General features: G+C 38.7%; 1 protein-coding gene across 2 annotated transcripts in view; it reads left to right on the forward strand.

Annotated features, from left to right (window-relative positions):
• Positions 1 to 26,600, forward strand: part of hk1 (hexokinase 1) — a 65,229-nt gene that overhangs the window by 25,008 nt on the left and 13,621 nt on the right. For both annotated transcript variants that reach the window (XM_062976249.1, XM_062976248.1), the window contains exons 4-13: positions 7,972 to 8,091; positions 9,137 to 9,232; positions 10,504 to 10,603; positions 10,705 to 10,888; positions 13,204 to 13,359; positions 15,875 to 16,108; positions 18,223 to 18,527; positions 20,233 to 20,381; positions 22,315 to 22,434; positions 23,934 to 24,029. In XM_062976249.1, coding sequence (XP_062832319.1) covers positions 7,972 to 8,091; positions 9,137 to 9,232; positions 10,504 to 10,603; positions 10,705 to 10,888; positions 13,204 to 13,359; positions 15,875 to 16,108; positions 18,223 to 18,527; positions 20,233 to 20,381; positions 22,315 to 22,434; positions 23,934 to 24,029 — 1,560 coding nt within the window. The remainder of the gene's footprint in view (positions 1 to 7,971; positions 8,092 to 9,136; positions 9,233 to 10,503; positions 10,604 to 10,704; positions 10,889 to 13,203; positions 13,360 to 15,874; positions 16,109 to 18,222; positions 18,528 to 20,232; positions 20,382 to 22,314; positions 22,435 to 23,933; positions 24,030 to 26,600) is intronic.

Below are 26,600 nucleotides of genomic sequence, written 5' to 3' on the forward strand. Positions count from 1 at the left end.
CTCTAAAAATTTGGGCATAGAGTCATGCTGGAGGACCTAGAGGTTCATAGAAATAACATTTTACTACACATTTGTAGGTCCTCCAACACCACTCTATGATCAGCTTCCAGCAGAAGTTGTGCTGGAAGACCTAGGGAATCTCAGTGAGAGCACTTCACTTTATGCATGATTCTATGACTAGGTTGATGGAGGTTGAATGTGGAGTGATTCTGGAGGACCTAGATATTCATAGAGAAATGTTCTTTCGGGTAAAAACAATTATGGGGCTTTTATTTGAGGTTTTCCCACTTTCATGGGTGCCCTGCACCCTAATCTGTGTGAAAATGAAGAGCCTACTATACTAACCAGAGCTGTTCCTGTTTAGCTTCTGATACCAGACTTCATTACTTTGTTGTAATTATTCCCAATTTTCTTAATAGGTTAAAAAAGAATAATGTTTTGTGATTATGAAAAATAAAATTTTTGGCATTGGATATTAAAGTAATTAGCAGTAATGCTATCTACTCTAGCACTCTAGCATCTACTCTAGCTTTGTGTGCTGAAGAGTACTAGGGTCCTAATTCTTCTGCCCCGCAACCCATCTGACTATCCTTATAGGAAGCTTGAATGGCTTCCTAAGCCAGTTTGCCTTATATACTTTGAAAGAGATTCTGTTATCAATGAAATAAAAGCATTAGCAATAATAATAATAATAATAATAATAATAATAATAATAATAATAATAATTTCTCAAAAGCAAGCTCAATGGAGGCAACACCATCAAGGCCATAAACACCTGGGCCATACCTGTAATAAGATATACTGCTGGCATTATAAATTAAACACAGGTGGAACTGGACAATTTGGACAGAAAAACAAAACTCATGACCATTCATCACTCACTGCACCCTCGCAGTGATGTTGACCGGCTATATCTGCCTAGAAGATCAGGGGGCAGAGGACTCTTGCAAGTAAAACAAGCAGTCAAAGAAGAAGAACATGCCCTGGCAGAATATGTAAAGCAAAGTGAAGAACCTGCTTTGATTGAAGCCAACAGAACAAATGCAATTAAGGCCAAGATCGAAAAATCAGCTGATGACCCAAAATGCAGACTGTGCAAGGAAACCGACGAAACCATGGATCATATCCTCAGCGGCTGTAAGAAAATTGCACAGACAGACTACAAACAGGGGCACAACTATGTGGCCCAAATGATTCATTGGAACTTATGCCTCAAGTACCACCTCCTAGCAGTAAAGAACTGGTGGGATCACAAACCTGCAAAAGTATTGGAAAATGAGCACACAAAGATACTGTGGGACTTCCGAATCCAGACTGACAAAGTTCTGGAACACAACACACCAGACATCACAGTTGTGGAAAAGAAAAAGGTTTGGATCATTGATGTCGCCATCCCAGGTGACAGCTGCATTGATGAAAAACAACAGGAAAAATTCAGCTGCTATCAGGACCTCAAGATTGAACTACAAAGACTCTGGCAGAAACCAGTGCAGGTGGTCCCGGTGGTGATCGGCACATTAGGTGCCGTGCCAAAAGATCTCAGCCGGCATTTGGAAACAATAGTCATTGACAAATTTACAATCTGTCAACTGCAAAAGGCCACCCTACTGGGATCTGCGCGCATCATCCAAAAATACATCACACAGTCCTAAACACTTGGGAAGTGTTCGACTTGTGATTTTGTGATACGAAATCCAGCATATCTATCTTGTTTGCTGTGTCATACAACATCATTGTGTCAATAATAATAATAATAATAATAATAATAATAATAATAATAATAATAATTTATTTGTAGATTGCCCTGTCTCCCGGAGGGACTTGGGACAGTTTCTAGCATATATGGCAAACATTCAACATACAAACAAGTTACATCAAAACAGATCACAATATATAGGCAGTATAGAGGCAACCTAACTTTAAACTTAATAAGAAACAAAAGTAACCAAAGATAAAACTTAAATGACCCGTACAAACATAAACACATAGTATAAATTTATCACTGGGTAAAAACATCTAGAAACTAATAAATAAAACCTTATAAAAAGATGAGATGATTTGCCGCAACCAGCAGGCTGAAGTCAATTCCAGTATCTAGGCGAGGATGTAAGTTGAGATGTGTCAGTCTACCTCTTCTCCATACTCCAGGGTGCATAGATGGGTTTTTAGCAATTTTTTGAAGGTGAGGAAAGAGGGGGCAGTTTTTTGTTCTTTTGGGAGGGAGTTCCAGAGGTGGGGAGCAATCATGAAGAAAGACCCATCTCTTGTTCCCACCAGTCATGCTTGAGATGGGGTGGGACTAAGAGCAGGGCTTCCTCTGCCAATCGCAGTGCTCAAGCCAGTTGGTATATGAAAATGCAGTTCTGCAAATAGTCTGTGCCCAAACTGTTTAGGGCTTTATAGGTAATGACCAGTACTTCGTATTTAGCCCAGAAGCAGATCGGCAGCCAGTGGAACTGCTGCAGCATGGGAGTCATTCTCTCACAATACAGCACTCCGGTTAGTAACCTGGCCGCTGATCTCTGAACTACTTGCAGCTTCCGAACTATCTTCAAAGCCCCACATAGAGAGTGTTGTAATAGTCCAGCAAATACAGCAGCTCAATTTGCTGTATTTATTCGGATAATAGTGTTTGTGTTTACAATCGACTCCTGTATCCATCAGTGGAGTCAACCATCCTCAGCTTGAAAATATTTTCCTTTCCTAAAAATCAAAAAAAAAAAAAAAGAAACCTTGATTTTTACCATTGTATATAAGGGACACAATGTTATTACATCATTGCAGATAATAAGACTTGACTACTCATGGATTGTAGTGTTCATGTGGGGTATTGGAACCAAACCCCAGCAAATACTGCCTACTGTATATAATTAGTAGTAGTATTGTTGTTATTGTTGTTGTTACCTTGCATTGTTGTTATATAATGATGTGAAATTCCATTTATTTTCTTATGTAAAGGGCAGTGTTCACATCTTGGAGGTATCTATTCTCAGTATGTATGGCTGTATATTGGTGGCAGGTGGAATGAAAGGCAAAAATGAGTTTGCACCCAGAACATTTTCTTGCCTGTCTGTGGGCTATCTCTTTTGTTTGTCTGGAGCCCCTTCTGCACAGCTGAATATAAAATCCCACATTTTCTGCTTTGAACTGGAATATATGGCAGTGTGGACTCAGATAAACCCATTCAAAGCAGATATTGTGGGATTTTCTGCCTTGATATTCTGGGTTATATGGCTGTGTGAAAGGGACCTGGGAGCCATCCCCTCTCGAAAGGCTACGTGAAATCAGGCAAAAGATCACAGTTCACTATCATTATTACTTAGAGTTTCAGATTAACATGGGGGAACAACCAGATCCAAATCCTCACTCAACTGGGAAACCCATGTAGTGATTTTGGACCAATTCCATCTCTCAATCTAGCTTGCTTTACAGGACTGTTGCAGGAATGAAATGGATTGAAGTAGAAAACAATGTGTACCACGGTGAGCTTCTGGGGCATAGATATATCATAAAATAATTACCTTGTAATGAGAACCCTGTTAATAGGATTTATTACAAGAGGCAAAAGTACCCACAACCCTTTCTACTGGGAAAACACAGGTGGTTATGATGTGTTCGTTTTCATGGGGACAGATTCAACTGTCTTACCTGATCCCCCTGTTTAGTTATTCCATGGAGTGGCAATATTTTACATGAAAGATTTTTCTCTCTCTTGCTCTTGAACACACACATTTGTCAATGGGAACATTTTTTGCAGCCAGCAACTCAGGCTGTAGAAGCTACATGGATAGCTGCTGGTGAAGCCTAGAAGGGCTGGAGGAGTTTCTCCTACTTGCTCCACCCAAACTTCCTGTGTAAGTTACAGGTACTGGAATTTGATATTGAGGCTGACTTTTTGTTTTTGTTTGGTTTTGTTTTATTGCTTAGCTTTCCTTACATCCTCCATTGGCATTCCTCTTGCTTTTGCCAAGATAAGCCTTTGTATAAGGATGGGCCACAGGTCACGCTTTGGGATATCGTTGGATTGCAACTCCTATGATTTTTTTTAACAGTGTTTACATTGATGGAGAATTACAGTCCAACAGCATCTATACTGATATACATATACTCTCCAGCCCTGTCTTAATGTTTGGGGTCCTGAATTCTGGCAAAATGGCTGTGGACCTTAAGTGGTGATGGCAGTGTGATTTAGTGGTACTCTTGACCAGTTTATGTTGACACAGCTGTTTTGGTTGGAGAGAAGTTTCAGTGGTGCTGTGGTCAAAAAGTTCCAGGTTGTATTTCTGCCTGTCTTGGCCTGTCTATGGACAGCTGATGTGTTCTGATGATCAGCACCTTCTTTTGCTTGTGATTCAGTGGTGGAGACAGTCCATACCTTTTCTAATACAAGAATAAGAATCGTTGGCCATCCATAGATTTTGGATTTTAACTTAGAAGTTCCAGTCAGCATAGCTAAGGCCTCTTCTACACTGCCATATAAAATCCAGATTATTTACTTTGAACTGGATTATATGACAGTGTATAATGTGAATTATCTGCTTTGATCTGGATGATATGGGAGTGTAGAAGGAGCCTAAGAGTTATAGGCCAAATAAAAGGGGGTCTAGAGACTCCCCTGCCCCTGTTCAATTTGATTAAATTTAGTTTGGCCATTAGTGGGCCCCTTCAACACTGCCATATAACCCAGATTATCATATCAGATAAACTGCTGGTTTCTCAGATGACATAGCTTGAGGTGCACTGACCTAGACCCCTTCTACACTGCCATATAAAATCCAAATTATCTGCTTTGAACTGAATTATATGACAGTGTAGACTCATATAATCCAGTTCAAAGCAGACAATGTGGAATTTCCCCTGATGTACCAAGGACAAACACCCTATTTCTGCCCGTTGGCTTTTCACCAGGCACTGCTAGTTGATATCTCATCGACTGGCACTAATCCACAGACAACTACTTTGAGTAACACTGCTCTATATGCTGTTGGGCTGCTGCTCTCACCATTTGCTTTGATTTCTAAGGCTACTGGGAATTGCAGTTCAACATCATCTAGTGGGCTTGCCTATTGGCCTTGCATAGATAAGATCATTAGTTTATTATGCATTACATGCAATTAACTGTTGGGGCCCAAACTCAAATAGGTCTCATTACTGGGAGCTTGGTGATGAAGCTCAAAGTCTCTTGGGCGTACATTTCTCCCAACCTGCTCCATGCTGACTGATGATGCAAATTGTAAGTGAAAGTGCTTATAGGATTTTCTTTTTCAAGTGAATATAATAACACACTCACTGATGTGTGTGTGTGTGTTTTATGGAGTAGCATCATCAGTCCCATTTTGCAACATAGATTTTGATGTGTGTGTGTGTGTTTATGTGCCTTCCCATTACCTGTTGACTAATGGTGACCCTGTGGATTTCATAAAGTTTTCTTATACAAGGAATATACAGAGGTAGCTTTGCCAATTCTGTTCTCTGAAGGAACGGATATTTGTTTGATGTCTCCCATCTAAATACTAATCCAGGCTGATTAGCTTCCAAGATCAGATGGGAACTGGTCTGGTATTTAAGGCATTTTGGTATACAATAGGCAAGAAGAATGAAAGAATATGATATAATGTAAAGAGCTATAAATGGAAGATCAGAGTTTAGGATGATAAGAGTTCAAGGATAAAGTGCCAGAGAAGCTGTTCTGACGGCCCATAGTTTGGCTATATTGTCATGCTCTGCTGCCATTTTCCCATCTGCTTGCCATGCCTGTTCCATAGCATGGAAGGAGCTGCAGCATTGAAATCTATATCTTGGCCAAAGGGCTCTGCATATTTTGCCTGCATAGTTCTGCAGTAAATCAAGAAGAACCCATATATTATTAAAATATCAAATACATTCTGGGTGTGTGCATTTAAAGATTGAGAGAACACATTATGGGATGAGCACGCTATGATTCATGAAATAGTTTAATTGAGAATGCATGCTTGGAGGGAGGAAGAAAATCATTTTGTAGATAAGAAGTGGTAATTATTTTTCCTATTGTTACTCAGATTATTTCCAGAAAGACATATCTATTATTTGTTTAAAAGAAGCAGAGATATCTCCTTGACATTCCTAGTAATTGTTAATCAAAGGGCAGCTAGGCTATGGGTTAATGGGTAAGAAATCAAACTGTAAGTTTTCAAGCATCACTATATCAAGTCGGTGCTAGTTTAGGATTGAGTTAGGACTATCTGATTTGGATCATTTTTGTTGCATTTGAATATTGCTCAGCCATATAAAAGTATATATGTGTTTGTAGAGGTTTTCACCTGTTTAGTGTCACCCAACCCCATAATCTTATTTATTTATTTAAATCCAATTTGTTTAGTTGTTAAAGCAGGGCAGTAGAGATGGCCTGTTGAATGTACCTTAGGCTGGATCTACACTGCCATATAATCCAAATCATCAAAGCAGATAATCCAGATTATCTGCTTTGAACTGGATCATATGAGTCTACATTGCCATATAATCCAGTTCAAATCAGAAAATCTGGATTATATATGGCAGTGTAGATCCAGTCTTGGGCCCCTTCTACACTGCCATATAATCCAGATTATCTGCTTTATACCAGATTATAGGAGTCTACACTGCCATATCTAGTTCAAAGCAGATAATCTGGATTTTATATGGAATGTAGAAGGGGCCTTAGTTAACAAAGTATGCGCCCATGGGCATTACTTTTTGGAGCAACAGTTTTTGCACCAGAGGCAAAAATAAGGTTCCTACACCATAAAAAGAGCAGCTTGATATGTTCTAGCAAACTTCAATTCAAAACTGACAATACGTACATGTGAAACAAAACAACCAGGTTAGTTAAGTCTTGCATTAGTAAGCAAGCTATTTTGAACTTTTCAAATACTTTACTAATGTTTTCAAAAAAAATTTTTTTCTTTGACCAACCTCCATTTTTTCTTATGATTTCCATTTTCAATAGCTAAATTTACAGCTAGAGATAGCTGCTCTCCTCCTTTCTCTCTCTCTCTTTTTTTACTATTCTTTGCATGTTAAGTAAGTCTTCTGGCAAATGCTGTTTACTTTGCCTATTATAGTCAAGCACATGAAACTATAGTAGGACCCGTTCAAATAGCATCTCACTCTTACCCAGATTGTTTATTCCATCATTTATTGCAGACACAAAGTCTATGTTTCTCCATCCCTCCATCATCTTCCCAGCACCAATACTGATAAAATATTTTCAAACTAGACAGAAGATAAGGAGAAAAGATGTCAGCTTGTCAGATGTAAAAACCTTTGTAAAGCAAGGTGTGGTTATTCTGAACATACTATGAACATACAACAGTTTCCAGTCTTCCGAATATGGCAGACTTAAGAAAATAAGATACGTTGTGGAAGCTGACAATTTTTCCTTTCTGCCTCCTGTATGAATTCCACACTTGCTTCCTTTATTGGTGCTAACTTTGATGAACGTTACATTTATAACAACTTATGGCAATCCTATGTTGACATTGTCACAATTTCTTAACTCTGGAAAATGAAGAACATTATATCTTTAGTAGTTATTGTGCACTGTCCTAATGCATGTCTCCCATCCTATGGATTTAAGTAAAACTCACTTACAAGTAAGTGTGTTTGAAACAGCTGCAACCTTGCTTAAATCTTAAGGATTATGAATTTATAGATATATATTCCAGACAACAGTCATACAGCTGCATTGTGGAGCATATGCCTTTTTGGATGTTGCTGAGACTGTAACTTTCCTCTTTCCTCAATGGGCTATGGTAGCTTGGGCTGATGGATATTGCAATCTAATAACATTTGGAGGGCTGTAGTTTCCTTAGACAGTTCTATAGGTTTATAGAGTTACCACCAAATAATTTTATTGGTATGGATTCTTCGGGTTTTTTTCCTGATCTTTCCAGTAGTGCTTGTGAGGCTATCTGACTTACTAATTTGGTTTAACTTTCTTTGTTTTATTCTCAGCTTTTTGATCATGTTGCTGAATGTTTAGGAGACTTCATGGAAAAACAAGAAATCAAGGACAAGAAGCTACCTGTTGGTTTCACATTTTCTTTCCCTTGTAGGCAATCCAAGCTAGATGAGGTAAGAGCTCACATTGTAGCTTAATTACTGTGTGGAAAAGTTTAGGAAATTGACTGAATATGTGTCAGATGATTGCGCTATCCAACTTGTTATTATTAATTTTCTTACCTGCTTCTTCCCATGGATTGACGTGGTCTATAGAAGCCTTCCTCAACTTTGTTTCCTCCAGACGGGTTGAACAAGTTGCATTATCCCTAGCCAACACAGGGATGTGGGATTTGTAGGTCAACACATAGGAAGAACAGAAGGTTATAACTAGCCTGGCTTTCCACTGTTTCTGATGCATGTCTTTTTGGTTCTGCAAAATGGGACTGAACTGGTGTGCAAAGCATGTGCTCTACATACCATCCTTCCCTTACTATAAGAATCATAGAGTACACAATACCATTTAGTTGGTTTAATTTTTTATTGTATATAGTAAGAAGCATTGCCCTGTTAGTCTATAACAGTATACATAGGAATCTGGTAGCATCTTGAAGGTTGTCTGGGAGGTTTATAAAATAGCATGCATCTGATGAAGGAGAATGAGTCTCCGAAACCTGTCTCCTAGTTAGACTCAGGGTTCTACAAGATTGTTTTGAACATTTATTGTAGAGTTAGGTTTATGATTGATGCTCAGTGATTGCATATTGCAGCTGTCAGAACAAAACAGTTTAATTAAAACTTGTCTCCTGTTGAATAGTTGGAGAACATGCAACATTGCAGATTTGTAAAAGTGACAGGTGTATCAACTTACCTCATACATAGATGTGAGATCATTAGGAGGTCCATATCAATGCAAAACCAAAATACATGCATGCCCATCCTAACACGATTGCTGGAGTTCTATGAGTGATGCCTCCTGAAATACAGTGTTGGAAATGTGGCATGATTAGGCACTAGAGTATGCCTATATTTGTTCAAGCATATTATTTCCTCCAAGTTCACTTGGTTGTTTGCATAACTGTAACTTGCTTATTTTTAGGGAAAGAAATGGGAAAAAACCCAAAAGAAACAAATAATGCCCTTTATTTTGTCTAATGTTGTTATTGTTTAATTTTATTAGGGTATCCTGATCACCTGGACAAAGCGTTTCAAAGCAAGTGGCGTCGAGGGAGCCGATGTAGTGAAGTTACTAAACAAAGCAATCAAGAAACGAGGAGTAAGGGTTATCATGTATATTTACCATACACATATTATAATAATAATCATCATCATCATCACTTTATTTTTGTACCCTGCCTTCATCTCCCCAAAGGGACTCGAGGCAACTTTAACATGGGACAAAATGTCCACAAGACTTTAAAACAAAACAATCCATTAAAAGAAAAACATGGTTAAAATAAAACATAGCAAAGCATAACAATGAGATAAAAACACAAATAAGTAAAACATAATGATATAAAACAACAGCACTTAGACTCGCTCAAACAATACATGACAAAAAGCCAAGAAGCAGAAATATTGAGATGGGCATGATCCGGCTATGAAAAGGACTGGGCATGGGATAGTGCAAACCCGCATTGCGTAGGGCCAGGGGATTGAAAAAAGTGCAGAGAACAATGTGGCAAACTAGGGACTAGGCATTTATAAGTAGGGACTATATATCATCTGGCTGACCTAGCACATACTTATAGTTTCCAGGCATCACTGAATATGTTTTTTAGACTCCAATTAATGTTAATATAGAATTATTACATGTTAATTTATTTTGTGGCATTTAGAATCTCAGCAAAAGTCTTGAGCCCAAAAGATCTTTATACTGAGAATTAGTCTCTTTTGAGCTCTAAAGACCTTTCTGTGGGAAGTATTATCTGTCTTCCAAATATATCCATATTAAAGAAATCAGCCTGCTTTCTATATCCACAGAATTCCACCATCCTACCCCTGAAAAAAATCCCCAAAAACAAACCTTGATTTTGCCGTTTTACACAAGGAACCATTTCACAATGCCATTGCATGTAATGGGACTTGAACAGCCACAAATTTTGGTATTCATGGAGGGTCTGAGAACCAAACCCCAGCAGATACCAGGGGGCCACTGTATTCAGTTGAATATGAGCAGTGATTAAATCCCTTCTAAGCAGTAGATTGTTGCAAATCCTATAGTCCAATCATATAGATTGTTATAGGGAAGTAAGACCCAATCTAATGAGAGTTTCCAATTGAATGAGACTTATTCCCCCAACAGTGTGCCTAGAAATAATTACACAGCCCAACCAAAATAGGTCTTGGTGTTTTGATTTTTAGGCCTGTTCCTAGGGTTATTTGGGGCACTGATTCAGAAAATTGCATTGGATAGACAGTTCTGCCAGTGGATGCTTTTAACTAGATTATGGCTTCAGATTTGGTGTCACAGTAAAATCTAGAATCGGTATTACCATGTGTTAGTAAAATTGTATTAGACACGATATCTTCTGTTTCGTTTTAAAGGACTATGATGCAGACATCATGGCTGTTGTCAATGATACTGTAGGAACAATGATGACCTGTGGATTTGACGACCAGCGTTGTGAAGTTGGATTGATCATTGGTATTTACATTTCATTCTTTTTCTAAATATAATGCAAACATGGCTTTATTTGTTTTGTTTTGTCTTAACTCTATTGATAAATCTCACTCCGTTCTTTTAAGGTACTGGCACAAACGCCTGTTACATGGAGGAAATGAGGCACATTGATCTGGTGGAAGGTGATGAAGGGCGGATGTGCATCAATACTGAGTGGGGAGCATTTGGAGATGATGGCTTATTAGAAGACATTCGGACTGAATTTGACAGAGAGATTGACCGGGGCTCCCTTAATCCTGGGAAACAACTGTAATTGACATTATGTTACTAATGATACCAATCACAAGAAGTCCAGTCTGAAATTATTACTTTCTTCTGCTATATCTGTAATACTGGCAGTCTTGGATGATTATGACTTGTCTCATTAAGCTAAGGAATACATAACCCTTTAGCTTTTGAATGCTGATGATTTCTTTTAGCCTTTACAAAGGCTGTACTTAAACCATAAAGTCTCATAATTAACCATAATTTTACTTTTTACCTGAACTGGGAAGCTGTGGTTGCGAGTTTTTGAACAAGCTTGGAACTTAAGCCATGGGTTGAACTTGGTTTTAAGATCCTGTCTTGTTGTGATACAAGCTCTCATACCTTCTTGATTTTGCTGAAAAGTGAAACTATAGTTAAATAAGACTTTATGATTAAATCAAACAAAAGGAGGAATAAAAGGGTGGTATAGTAGAGTCTCGCTTATCCAACATAAACGAGCTGGCAGAAGTTGGATAAGCAAAAATGTTGGCTAATAAGGAGGGATTAAGAAAAAGCCCATTAAACATCAAGTTATGTTATGATTTTACAAATTAAGCACCAAACATCATGTTTTACAATGACAGAAAAAGCAGTTCAATACACAGTAACGTTATGTAGTAATTACTGTATTTACTAATTTAGCACAAAACATCGCAATGTATTAAAACATTGACTACAAAAATATTGACTACTAAAAAATTGACTACAAATAAAGCTAGGTAAAGGAAAAGGATTTCCCTGATGTTAAGTCCAGTCATGTCCGTAGACACCTCCAAGGTCATGTGGCCGGCATGACTGCATGGAGCGCCGTTACCTTCCCGCTGGAGCGGTACCTATTGATCTACTCACATTGGCATGTTTTCGAACTGCTAGGTTTTATTTTATTTATTTACAACATTTATACCCCGCCCTTCTCACCTGAGGGGACTCAGGTTGGCTGGAGCTAACAGCAGGCACTCAAGCTGCTCCCGGGATTTGAACCTGGGACCTTTCGGTCTGCAAGTTCAGCAGCTCAGTACTTTAATGCAGTTCGCCACCGGGGCTAAAATTGCATAAAATAAACTTACAGTAATAACATTGTCTGAAGTTAAATCTGTAAAAAGTTCAGTCCTTGCTGTCTAGAATAACAGCTGTGGATCTGGGTGGGAGGCAGACTATGTTGGATCATCCAGAATGTTGGATAAGCAAAGGTTGGATAAGCGAGACTCTACTATATTCCTGGGTAAGAAGGTTGTCAGTAACTTAGTTTATATAATTGTTTGAATGGATTATATGATCACCATTTCCTTTAACCATCTTCATTAGGAGTGGCGTCTTCTGCTGATTAATTGTTTTAAATTAGTGCTATTCTAAATTGTAATCCTTGTTCCCCGAGCCATTGGCTTTCAGTCCCTAGCGAGCTTCGAGGAAAGAAAAAACCCAATGTAGCCAGTGGGCACAAATATTTTACCAATCCCTGGTACATTTAGAAAGAATTGCTAGCGATCTGGAGAAGAACTACCAGTAATTTAAGTTAATAGTTATAAGCCCTTTTAGTTGGCATAGCTCCTTAAACTAAAATTGGTATTATTCAGTTTTAATTCTTTTTCACCTCAATCCAGCTACACTCCACTGCCCCTTCAAGAATAGCTAGAGGATTATAAGACATGCCATAATAGTGCAAATATGGCAGTGTGACTGGTGGGAGAATCAGTAGAAATTGTCAGTCTTTCCACATTGAATAAATGGAAGTGTCTTTCATTTACACAAAGGACTCCAGATCCCACCTGTCATTCTTAACTCATTTTGCCTATCTACAGTTCTTTAGGTGGGAATAGCATTAGTCAGAACTACATAGTAAGTTTAATACGAATTTGAATCCTATTACTGTAGCCTAAGAACACTGGGTTAGAGTGATATTTAAACCTGTTTATTGTATTTAAAATACAGTACAGGCCCCCATATCCGTGGGAATATGTTCCTGAATATATCATGGAAACAACAAGTTGTTGATAATAGTGAACTCTGTTGAAATGAATAATCTCCATTGGAAGTTCCCATACAGTTCTGTTGGAAGATCTAGATTCTAGAAAATTCCATGAGGTATCTTCTCTAATGAATTAATAGGTTTTCCCACAAGACTACGGTAGCTTCTGGCAGAAGCATACCATAAAATCACCTAGAGGATTCTCAGGACATAATTTTTTTGAATATGTAGGTGAAAACGTGGGTACTGGTCTCTCAATATGGGGGTCACACTATATTTCTGTATCAGCTCCCAAGGATTGGGCTACATTGCCCATGAGAACATCTGAACCTGTTTTTGGCTTCCTTTTCAGGTTTGAGAAGATGGTGAGTGGCATGTACATGGGTGAACTTGTCAGGCTTATCCTTGTAAAAATGGCCAAAGAAGGTCTAATTTTTGAAGGGCGAATCACTCCAGAACTTCTCACCAAAGGAAAGTTAGAAACAAAACATGTTTCTGCCATGGAGAAGTAAGTGGCTTTGGAAGCATGTCTTCAGCTTTTCAGTTGACATAATTTTATAACAAGAGAAATGATGGAATGTTTACAGTTGGATTCTGAGAGGACACCTTGGATGAGCATTTAAAATAATGTACTTTTTTTTTTAGGTATAATAGGCACTGCTATTTTTTTTTCAGTTTCCAAAACTTTTCAGAGAACAATTATGGGTTGAAGCAATTTTGATAATATATATAATTTATTTGCATGTAATTTCTATATCATTTTTATAAAACTTCAGGTTTCTCAGTTATATCAGTTGACAAAATCACAATCTGTCAACTTTAAAAGGCCACCTTACTTGGATCTGCGCACATCATTCGAAAATTCACCACACAGTCCTAAACGCTTGGGGAGTGTTTGATATTTTGTGATACAAAATCCAGTATATAAATCTCGTTTGCTTTGTCATACTGTGTTTTTGTGTTAGAATAATAATAATAATAATAATAATAATAATAATAATAATAATAATAATAATAATTTTTATTATGACACAGCAAACAAGATAGATATACTGGATTTCATATCACAAAATCACAAGTCGAACACTTCCCAAGTGTCTAGGACTGTGTGATGTATTTTCGGATGATGCGCGCAGATCCCAGCCTTTTGCAGCTGGCAGATCGTAATTTTGTCAATGTCTATTGTTTCCAAATGCTGGCTGAGATCTTTTGGCACGGCACCCAATGTGCCCATCACCACTGGGACCACCTGCACTGTTTTCTGCCAGAGTCTTTGAAGTTCAATCTTGAGGTCCTGATAGCGGCTGAGTTTTTCCTGTTGTTTTTCGTCAATGCGACTGTCACCTGGGATGGCGACATCAATGATCCAAACCTTTTTCTTTTCCACAACTGTGATGTCTGGTGTGTTGTGTTCCAGAACTTTGTCAGTCTGGATTCGGAAGTCCCACAGTATCTTTGCATGCTCATTTTCCAATACTTTTGCAGGTTTGTGATCCCACCAGTTCTTTGCTGCTGGCAGGTGGTACTTGAGGCATAAGTTCCAATGAATCATTTGGACCACATAGTTGTGCCTCTGTTTGTAGTCTGTCTGTGCTATTTTCTTACAGCAGCTGAGGATATGATCAATGGTTTTGTCGGTTTCCTTGCACAGTCTGCATTTTGGGTCATCAGCTGATTTTTTTATCTTGGCCTTGATTGCATTTGTTCTGATGGCTTGCTCCTGGGCTGCAAGGATCAGGCCTTCTGTCTCCTTCTTCAGGGTCCCATTCATGAGCCAGAGCCAGGTCTTCTCCTTATCAGCTTTTCCTTCAATTTTGTCAAGGAACTTTCCATGCAATGTTTTGTTGTGCCAGCTGTCAGCTCTAGTTTGTAGTGTGGCTTTCTTGAACTGGTTTTTTGTCTGCTGTGCTTTGAGGAGTTTCTGATTTTTGACTTCAATCAAAGCAGGTTCTTCATTTTGCTTTACATATTCTGCCAGGGCATGTTCTTCTTCTTTGACTGCTTGTTTTACTTGTAAGAGTCCTCTGCCCCTTGATCTTCTAGGCAGATACAGCCAGTCAACATCACTGCGAGGGTGCAGTGAATGATGAATGGTCATGAGTTGAGATGTGTGGTGCAGTTGTATTTTTCTTTAAGCCACAGATTCCAAATACACTTTGAATCCGTATTTGCCAATGTATTTGTTCTTCCTTAGTATTTTGGCACTGTTGGTTTTAAAGTTGCAATCAATTTGCAAAGTGCATTGCATCACCTTTCAAATGTATTTTTTATATCTTTCACCTTTTTCTTTGGCCTTTTCTTTATGATCACAAAACACTTTATCAAAATAAGGCTTTTCTTGTGGTGAACTCTCTTAGATTAATTTTCAGTGAAAATAACACATTTTTTGTTTTAGAGAGGAGGAAATATTATTGTGGTAGGATGGGGTTCTTTGCAAACTTTATTGCTAGAAGTATCCATGCTTCTCTATTTCTGTCATGATGCATATTTATTTATTTACAGTATTTATATTCCACCCTTCTCACCCCGAAGGAGACTCAGGGCGGATCACATTACACATATAAGGCAAACATTCAATGCCATAACATAGAACAGAGACAAAGACAGACGCAGGCACCGGGCTGGCCTCAAACTCATGACCTCTTGGTCAGAGTGATTTGTTGCAGCTGGCTGCTAACCAGCCTGTGCCACAGTGAAGTTATAATTTGCCTCACTATGTCTTTAATGTACACTCCTGTGCTGGAAGTCTATTGTCATCAGTTACTAAGCAGGGTGTAAACTGAAAGCACACAGCCTTTTTGATGTTGAATTTCAATTCTCACTATCTTTCACCAGTGGTTATATAGGCTTGATTCCTGTAAGCCTGGTGTCTCACTACTTGGGGGATCCTCATGTAAGCATTTCTCAGATTCAAATGAAACTCTCCCTTTGCCTTCATACACAGCTTGATATCAGACCCTCTTGCTTTGTTGGTAATGTTCAAACCTCATAATACATCTTGATCTTATGATATCTACTTGTAGGAGCAAAGAAGGGCTACAGAAGGCCAAAGAGATACTGACCCGTCTAGGGGTTGAGCCCTCCCATGAGGACTGCATTGCCGTCCACCACGTCTGTACAATTGTTTCATTCCGCTCAGCAAATCTGGTGGCGGCGACTCTGGGGGCAATCCTGAACCAGCTGCGAGATAATAAGGGAGTTGGCCGTCTGCGGACCACTGTGGGGGTCGATGGCTCCCTTTACAAGATGCATCCACAGTAAGATCCTGGCTTGTTTCCATACTTATATCTTGGCACCTGTTAGGGACCATCTCATCCAAAGGTCAGATATTTAACACATCACTCTGACATTTGGATGCATGGTTAGAGCTTGAGATAAGTAAGTAGAACTGTTAGCATAAGATGAAAGTTGGCTATCCCTATTGTAGAAGTTTTCAAAGGCAACAAAATAGATTAGGCAGAGGATATGCTTACTTAAACCATTTGCTGCACACAGGAGTAGAATGTTTGTGAAATTTATTTATTATTTATTTATTTGCGACATTTATATACCGCCCTTCTCACCCCGAAGGGGACTCAGGGCGGTTTACAAGTATATATACATACAATATATTATATTATACAACTATATTGCAATATTATTAGTAATATTGCATGTAATATAAATATATAATTATAATAGTGAATTATAATTATTATTAAATGCAGTTGTTTGTGGTTTCTGCCTTTCTAGGAAGGGGAAGATATGCAGGCAAGGGAATAATCGTCCACAAGGCAGGATGGATAGCTAATTGTAGGCAATATGTGCTTCTAGTTGAGTATCCTTTCTGCTTTCAATTGGTGAGTGACTCTAAGCTTAGATGCTCACACTATAAGAAGCACCGCTTTTCTTAGTCCTATCAAGAAGAGCTTGGGATCTGCTTTCTTGTGACTGTCACATTGATCAGTTCAGTGAGGTGGTCCCTTTTATGTCAAGTTTGTGGGTCTTACTGTAATGACAAAGCAAAGAAGGATCTCTGATCTTCATGAGATTTGTACAGATATTACACCATGTAACATGATTTTTGTTCCTGGGTTCTAAATGTCATTTCCTAATTGGATCTATCATTAAAAACATAGAAAAGGTTTATTAAACTTCTCCTGCATCACGTTTTGCTATAGTTTTTCAATGATTATCTCATCAAGTCTCAACCAATTCAACATAGTTTGTGGCAGCCACAAAAACTAATTTTCTGGAGTATAACAACTACTTCTAAAGTAAGCACCACACCATTAAACAGGAATAACACTTTCAAACCCGGAAACAGATTTCTTTTTCAAATTTTATTACATAATGTTACTGGTCTGGTGTGAAACACGCACCTATTGTTTATATGTAACTTGAATTGCTCTTTTTGTATGCTGACTTATTTTCATAGGTGCTCCTAGCTACTGTCAAGGTGATACTATTATACCACATTAGGAATTGGGAATGTGGAGTTCTCTGGACATTTATGGACTGCACCTTTCATTATCTCTTTTATCTTTGGCTATCTTGGCCAGAGCAGAAAGAATTTGCAGTCCAAAATCTAGATGGCCATATAGTTCCTCAATCATTCAAGGACGGGAATCATGCGAATGATTTCAAATGATTTCAAACTGCAGCTCCTCACCATTGATGATGCTGGTGTTGCAGTTAAGGATTACCTGGAGGGCAACACAATTCCCTGAGAAGTACTTTTAGCTTGGTTTAGTGATTTTTTTTCCTTTTTTGTTAAAGTAAATGTATGATTATAAATAATGTATATCATACCTAGATTCTGGAACATAAAGTTATATCATTGAATGCTAAAGTTAGATTTTGTCCATGCCATCATATTTCCCATAGTGAAGAAAGTAGACAGGAAGAGAATCATATCATATAAGATGTGGTTCTGGAGAGGAATATTGTGGATATCATAGACTGCTAAAAAGGCAAATAAATGGATTGTAGAGCAAATCAAGACTGAATTCTCCATAGAAACTATAATTACTAAATTGAAACTGATGGCAGATATGACTCAAATGAAAAGACGATCTGTTGTGGGTGCTTTGATCCTGTCTCCCTGCATAGCAGGGGGTTGGTAAGGATGGCCCTGTGGTCTCTTCCATCTCCAGGATTCTGTGAATCTATGATAATGTTTGGTAAAGTGGAGGGCAGTGGAAAAATAGGAAGGCCACATTCAATATCTTGGTCAGAGAAGTCTTAAGTCCACAAGACCTGAGTAGGGCTGTTCATGATAGGGTGACTTGGAGGTCTCTAATTTAGAGGGTTGCCATAAGTCAAAGTTGACGTGATGACAGTTGACATCAGAAATGTACTATTGATTATATATATTTTTTTCTTTTTGCAGGTATGCCAGGCGGCTGCACAAAACTGTGCGGCGCTTAGTGCCTGACTCAGACGTTCGTTTCTTGCTTTCTGAGAGCGGCAGTGGAAAGGGTGCTGCGATGGTGACAGCGGTTGCCTACAGGTTGGCTGAGCAGCACCGACAGATCGGTGAGACCCTGGAAGAGTTTAAGCTCACTCACGAACAGCTCCTGCAGGTGAAGAAGAGGATGCGAATGGAAATCGAAGCTGGCCTCCGAAAGAAGTCACACGACCATGCCAAAGTCAAAATGCTTCCTACCTTTGTTCGCAGCACACCTGATGGGTCAGGTACTTTCTCGTATTGAAATGATACTTTAAATGTCATCATAGTTTCTTCTTTGCAAAATAATGTTCTTTGTTCTTTAAATCTGTGTGTGGGATTCACAAATAGGAGGCACATGTTCTCTTTGCATATTTCTTGTTGGCTTTTTAAATATCAAACATGTAACAATAATCAAAGGAGTCAAACCAATGAGAGGATGCAATCAGCTTATAATATTAGATTGGTTGGTTGATGGATTTTAAAACACTGTTAATGGAGCTTTTCCTGACATTCCAACCTTCCATTAGTGACAAATGGATGTTTTAGTCATAGAAGTGGTGGCAAAAGTGTGAGTTTAAGCTGAGCTGTGCCCATGCACAAGCTAGCCATCCCATTGAGCTGTGGCCAAATCGAGAGCTGTTTGTGAAAGGGGTATTGGGCATCTTCTTAATGCTAGCATGAAAATACAATTGCATGTGTAAAATTCCAAAAAGATTCCAGCTTAAAGGGAAAATATTCCTTCAGGAAAAAACTACACAGAAGTAAGGGGAAAATTCCCACTGTCCGAGAATGGAATCTATTTTAGAACTTGCATGGCTCCCTAGTGATTCCTTCCTTATACTTGCTCTTGAAAAACTGCTGAGTTCAAAAAACAGCTTCAGATTGCAAAAATATTCCTCATGGGAAGCTAAGTGTATATGTGAATTGATTGGTTGTATTGCTTCCTGTAGCTTTTTGATCAGCTGTGTAGGTTGTTCTCATTTTCCCTGGTGCAATGACACTATTAGTTCCCTGGCCTGTCATTCTCTTTTTCTTGTTAATTCAGAGCAGTTTTAAAAAGTCAGAACAAAACTCAACATTTATGTTGCTTTGCAAGAACACATTTATTAAATAGAGCTGGATAAGCAGCACCATCTGCTGGCAAATATTTGTGTCCTTGTGCACGCATCATAACGTTGAATACAGTGAGCTTTCCTTAACCATATATTCTGTATCTGTGGATTCCACCATCTACAGCGTGAATATTTTGCCACATTAGGTAAGGGATACTTTTTTCTATGCTCCTGTATGCAGAGGAACTTGAGCATCCATGGATTAAAGTATCTACAGGGCTCCTGAAATTAAACCCCACTGTATACTGCATTTCTATGTAAGTCAAATTCTTCTGCCTTGAAAGAGACTATTTGCATTAGAACATGTTTGTTACTGCACTTCCTTTTTCTGTTTCAGTAAATATCTTGGGGCCAGGCCTCTTGTCATATGTTGAAATGGTTGATCTGGTTGATTTTAATTTGAAGAGAAGGTAGCTACCCAAAACAAAGCATATCATTGAATCTTCTGTGAAAGGAACTCATGAAACCAACTACATTCAAGAGTTTGCTTATATCTACTTCTTTGCTTTGCATTAGTTCTGGCTGGGTAACCTTTGGGACCAAAAAACAGCCAACAGGAAGTGACTGTTCAGCAGAAACCAGATGCTGACTGTAGATCAGTGTGGGATCCCATAGCTGCCCTTTCTCTAAACTAAGTGGCCACGATTAGTATGCTTCCTTTTAAACACATGACAATGTCCTATGAGTTGGCCCTTACATTTAGCAAAGAGCTTTTATTATTCATTCCACGTCCATCCCTTGTAATCCCACTAATAAAATTGGTGGAACTCAAAGAATTCAGAAACACAGATGCTTTATTCCTAACATCTTACCCTCCTCAATAATGTTTTGTTTGCAGAAAATGGAGACTTTTTGGCTTTAGATCTTGGAGGAACAAATTTCCGTGTTTTGCTTGTGAAGATTCGAAGTGGGAAAAGGAGAATGGTAGAAATGCACAATAAAATATATGCCATTCCTATAGAGGTCATGCAGGGTACCGGAGATGAGGTGAGAATGCATCAGTGGTTGTCAGTGGCACTGAAATAATGCCTTGTATTCTACATCACCCCAAAATAGTGGAAATAAAAAGTAGTAGAGTTATATTCTTTTCACATCATGCAATGTTATATTGGATACCATTGTAGTGCAATACAGTTGGCTCACCAAACCCACAGGTTTTGCATCCAACGCATTTATCTAACCACGGTTCAAAAATATTTTGGGGGAAAAACCAGCCTTGATTTTTCCATTTTATGTAAGGGATGTGATTTTACTATTCCACTGTATGTAATGGGACTTGAGCATCCAAAGATTCTGGTATCCCTGTGTGTGTGTCCTGGAACCAAACCCCAATGGATTACAAAGGCCCACTGGGTATGTGCTTCCCTTCCAAATTTTGTTTCATGTCAAAAGCATTGTATAAATAGATAAGTTTAAGACTGATAAAATAAAAGGGTTCACAAGCTGCTAAATAGATTTAGACTAAAAACGGGCATGAGGTGTAAACAGTTCTTCCTCTGTGCATGAATCTAGGCATTGTAGGCCAGTATGCAGATGCTGAGTTGTTTGTTCTGCTCCACAGTCGCACAAGGTGGAGGATTTTTTTTTTAGGTAGTGCCATTTTGCCAGGTTGTCTTTTGATCTGCCAAGTCCACTTCTGAGTCTGTTCAGGGACTTCCAAGTTGCACATTTTTGGTTTGCCCCTGGAGGAAGATCCTCATGGGAAGCCATCTATTTGAGATTGCCTAATTTTGCTGCCCACAGGGATATTCTTCCTGTTGCTGGAGGAACATTTAGAGGAGTGATGGTTCTCATAAAACTTCTCCTTGATTTAAGTTTACTGGGAGGAGGTTGGTAGCCATACAGTGGGTGGCTTTCACAGTGTTCAACCTTATTTCTCTAACACTTGGAAGCAACATTCCGTCGCACATCAGGGAGGGCAATGCCAGCTAGCTTATAGAGTATATCAACAGGTGTAGGTTTAAGACACCCTGTGTTTATTCTACATGTCTCATTCAGTGCTATATTCACCTGCTTCGCGTGGGCAGATTTATGCCCTTTCTTTCAAGTGTACATAGCTGACATTCTTAGTTGTGCAGTTGCAGTGAGATGCACATTGATACATATTCCACATTCAGTCTCGGGCCTCATTGTAGAATGAACAAAATCCCATTGCAGAATGAATACATCCCATTTAATAATAATGGTAATAATAACTTTATTTATACCCTGCCCTATCTCCCTGAGGGGACTCAGAGTGACTTACAACAATGTAAATAATGCAATAGTAATAAAAATAAAACAATGATAATAAAACAATAAACCAATAATCAGTTTAAATAGAATCCACACAAGTAACCAAACAAGCCATAAAAGTGAAAAAGCAAACCAAACATGTTAAATTAACAAAGACATCATCCTTTAAAATCAGAATTATATGGTATAAAACAATTAAAACATCTCCACCACTGCTCAGTTTAGTGAGACTAAGGTCCAATTTAGAAGATGTAGTCCAATTAGGTTATCCGGCTGTTGGCATGGTTATGTTTAACCATTATCAAAGGCCTGTTTGTGAAGTCAGGTTTTTAATTATTTATAGAATATTGAAAGTGTGGAGGTTTGCCTAATTTCCCTGAGGAAGACATTCCCTGGGGGACCACTACCGAGAAGGCCCTCTCCCTTGTCCCCACCAACTACACTTGCGACGGAGGTGGGACTGTGAGAAGGGCCTCCCCGGCCAATCTCAGGCCCTGCACAGTGCTTGTTGATACATGTTCCCTATGCAGGCCTCTGCTTCTATCCCTGTCAGCTAGATCTGACTACTCAGCAGTGTCCAATAAAACAATTGCATATGCATGATCCAGTGTTTACCTGCAGTATGTCACAGGATGCCGGCCCCTGTGTACTTGTGATGTCAACATTCTCTCTCTTGTTTTCAAAGCTGTTTGATCACATTGTTACCTGTATCTCGGACTTCTTGGATTACATGGGAATAAAAGGTGCACGGCTGCCTTTGGGCTTTACGTTTTCTTTCCCTTGCAGACAGACAAGCTTAGATGCTGTAAGTTGCTGATGCTTTTGTATAATGGACCTTTTCAGTAATGTGTTTCCAGGGTCAATTTTAGTGAATGAATTAAGCAGAGTTTGGAAAGGTGAATGTGTGCACTAATGTGCAAGTACATTAATTTTTGACATTAGAACATATTTAAAATTTGTTAAATTTCATTGTTAATTTTATTAAAATGTTTTCCAGTGCTCTTATCAGTCAGTAATAAATCAAAGAAATGTGAGATGGTTGTTATCTCAGAAACAGTGTAGTTAACATTTACTATTTTGAAATAATAGTGGAATATTTTAAACCTGGGCATTGAATTGATTTTTACAAAATTATTTCTAAAACACATAAGGCTATTTCCTGGGCAGGAAACTTTTTTACTTAGGCAGCCTGTTGACTCCACAATAAAGGGGACACAGGAAAAAGCCTTAGACCAGAGTCAGAAAATTAGTCCATATAATTCAGATTGTTCTTCTGGACAGTCAGGGGTTCTCCAGATTTTCAGATAGGAGCCATTCCCTTACCTGTTGGAGACATTTACGTACAAAGTATGTACTGTGCTGCTGATAAAGACCTTTCCACACCTTTGTTTGATCTGCAAACCTGCTCCCTCCCAAGTTTTGGATTTAGAGGTTGGGCAGTTACTTTTACAGAATAACACGATGTAACAAAATTTGAAAAAAAATAATCTGTTCCTGATTTGAAAGTGTTATTCTTGTTTAATTGTGCAGTATTTACTTTGAAAGTAGTTATTATCCTCCAGATACTTCATTTTTTTTGTGGCTGCCACAGATAATGTTGAATTGGTTGAGATTGGATGAGATATTCATTGAAGAACTATAGCCAAATGGGCTGAAATATGTCCTGCAAAAACAAAATTATTGCAGTTTATTAAACTTTTCCCAAGGTTTCTATGATGGAACCAATTAGGAAATGACATTTATAACCCAGGAACAATAATTGTGTTACATAGTGAAATTTACATTGTAAATAATCTTAATCCTCGCTGCATGACATTTGAAATGTGATTTCGTTAATACCAGCCTGTCCCACAGCCCCATCATAGGAAGCTACATTTCTCACAATGTATTGCTTCCACATTTGCGCTAAGTCAACTATAGATGGTGCCTTAAAAAAATAATGCTGAAATTGCTATCCAGATTAGTCAGTATAGGGGAATGGCTCTTAATCTGTCTCCCTACAAACAGCACTCCCCAACCAACCATAGTGATATTGTTTCCTGAATTCCCCTCTTTAGTATCGTAATCCAAAAGGAAGTATTTCGTCCCGGGAGACTAGTGCAGTTCTTCAACCTTCAGCAGTTTCCCACTCTTGTCCTATATGGTGATGCATTAGCTATTACTTGCAGTGGGAAGAAGGATGTGATATCCAAATGTATTCACCACTGGCTGCTTCTGATATTTCTCTGGATGTCATAGTGACAATTCTTTCTTATTAGTACTATTGCCACAATGAATGGAATCAGAAATTTTTCCTTTTTTTAGGGTATTCTTCTGAACTGGACCAAGGGCTTTAAGGCTACTGACTGTGAAGGGGAAGATGTTGTTTATTTGCTAAGGGAAGGAATCAAAAGAAGAGAGGTGAGAATTTTCTTTTTGGGTTTTGATTGTACATTTAGAAGCATCGGGCTAATATCTTTCTTCCATGTCCTTAAATGTTTTCTTCTCTGGGCCCCCTTCTACACTGCCATATCATCCAAATTATCAAATCAGATCATCCACATTATCTGCTTTGAACTGGGTTATATGAGTCTACACTGCTACTATAGTCCAGTTCAAAGCAGATAATTTGGATTTTATATGGCAGTGTAGAAAGGCCCCAAAGAAAAGCTTCTATTGATTCTCTCCTCAGAAGACTTGAGAATTTCTTTTTACTCAGATAAAATGAACAGATGGTGTTGATCATTTAAAAATTAATATCCTGCTGCTGTGAGTCACTGATGCAACTGCAAGTTGTACGTGAACAAAAAGACTAGATAAATTGAGATTTTCAATTTTTAATGCCTCTTGTAAGATTTCCTGATTTAGGATATACTCATACAATGATATCCTTAAAAATATAGGCAGATTTGCTCTTTTGTTGTAAGTGCTGGTGACAATTTATGACAATAGGTCTCTCTTCTAAGGCTGCAGCTAGCACAGCGGGTTGCAAAAGATCTTGCTGACCAGAAGGTTGACAGTTCAAGCTTTGGGCAGAGTGAGCTCCCGCTATCAGCCTAGCTTCTGCCTACCTAGTAGGCTTGTGCATTTGTATACTTATCATTTCTGTTTGTTCCATTCATATGGCCCCATTTCTGTCCACCTCTTACGGAAATGGACGCCTATACAAATGAGCTTTTCCGTCCAAGGTCCAAAAAAACCCAAAATATTTTCAGGTCTTGGGCGACAAAGCACCAAGCCCTGCGAGCCAGGCCTATGAGCCATCGAATGCTCGATGGCTTGTAGGCCCAGCAGCCAGGGCCTACAATTGAGTGCTCGATGGCTCATGGGCCGGGTTTGCAGGGCTTGGTGCTTTGCTGCCCAAGACATGAAAATATTTTGGGTTTTTTCGAATGCTTGATTATGAGTATCGAGCGTTCAGTGCTCAACTGTAGGCCCTGCGAGCTGGATCTATAATCGAGCATTCGGCCCTCGACAGGCAGGGCCTATGAGCATCGAGCACCCTGCACTTAGCTGAAGGTCAGCTGACCAAACGGCTACGATTCCTCTCTGCCTTTCATTTCACTGTTTCTTTTGTTCCCATGGGGTTGTACTGTTCCATGCAATCATGGACGAAATGGTAAAAAAACCATGAATGAAACAGATGAAACAGGATTACAGTCCAACCCTACTACCTAGCAGTTCGAAAACAGCAATGTGAGTAGATAAATAGGTACTACTCTAGCAGGGGAGTAAAAGGCATCCCTGAAAAAAATGTCGGCAATTTGATCGACAGGCTCCTCGACGTGGAAGAATGGAACAACAGCACATCCCCATGGCTGAGTCGAGCACTGCCTCCAAATGCCGGAAATGAAAGAGGGAAGCCTGTCTGCCTCTCTTTATGTATTGCCTGCCTCTGTTAATTGTATAATGGCATTGGATGTTTGTCATATAGATGTACCTGTAATCTGCTCTGAGTCTCCTCAAGGAGATAGAGTGGAATATAAATATTATATTATATTATTATTCTATAGAATATGTTAAGTAATATGATGGGTTTAAGAAGAAATGAAGTCTGAATTCTTACAAGAAGCCAAAATGACAAAACTGTGGCTATTTTATTTTTGGATATACAGTAGAGTCTCACTTATCCAACATAAACGGGCCGGCAGAATGTTGGATAAGCAAAAATGTTGGATAATAAGGAGGGATTAAGGAAAAGCCTATTAAATGTCAAATTACATTACAATTTTACAAATTAAGCACCAAAGCATCATGTTTTACAACAAATTGACAGAAACAGCAGTTCAATACACGGTAACATTATGAAATATTTACTGAATTTACCAATTTAGCACCAAAACATTGCAATGTATTGAAAACATTGACTAGAAAAACATTGGCTACTAACAAATTAACTACAAATAAAGATAGAATTGCATAAAATTAACTTAAAGTAACAACATTGTCGGAAATTAAATCTGCAAAAAGTTCAGTCCTTGCTGCCTAAAGAAACAGCTGTGGATCCAAGCAGGAGGCAGACTGCGTTGGATAATCCAGAACGTTGGATAAGCGAATGTTGGATAAGTGAGACTCTACTGTATCATGATTTTGCATGACTGGTTGGAAAAGAGGTAAATGGAAAGGCTGTAAGGAAAGAGGAAGGCTGCATTATAGACAAACTAAGGGAAGCAAAAGTTCTAGGTTTGTAAGGCCTCAGCAAGCTATTGAGATGGGAGAGCTCTCATTTATAGTGTTGCCATAAGTCGAGACTGACTTATCAGGATATAATAACATCAGAAAAAAATATGAACACAAAGTAGAATTAATAATGTCAGTCTTGAGTGCTGGTGACACAGAAATGTTATTTCTAGATCTTATGCCCTGGGAGGTCGGTCTCATAAAACCAGACCAGTGTGGCTCAGCATAGGACAAGTGAGACAAGGAATGCCAGGATATAATCCATTGCAAACCTTTAGGCTTATCTCAGAGATTTTACTTCTTAAAAAAAAA

This window comes from Anolis carolinensis, chromosome 3, assembly GCF_035594765.1.
Source record: "Anolis carolinensis isolate JA03-04 chromosome 3, rAnoCar3.1.pri, whole genome shotgun sequence".
In the NCBI taxonomy this organism is placed as follows: Eukaryota; Metazoa; Chordata; class Lepidosauria; order Squamata; family Dactyloidae; genus Anolis; species Anolis carolinensis.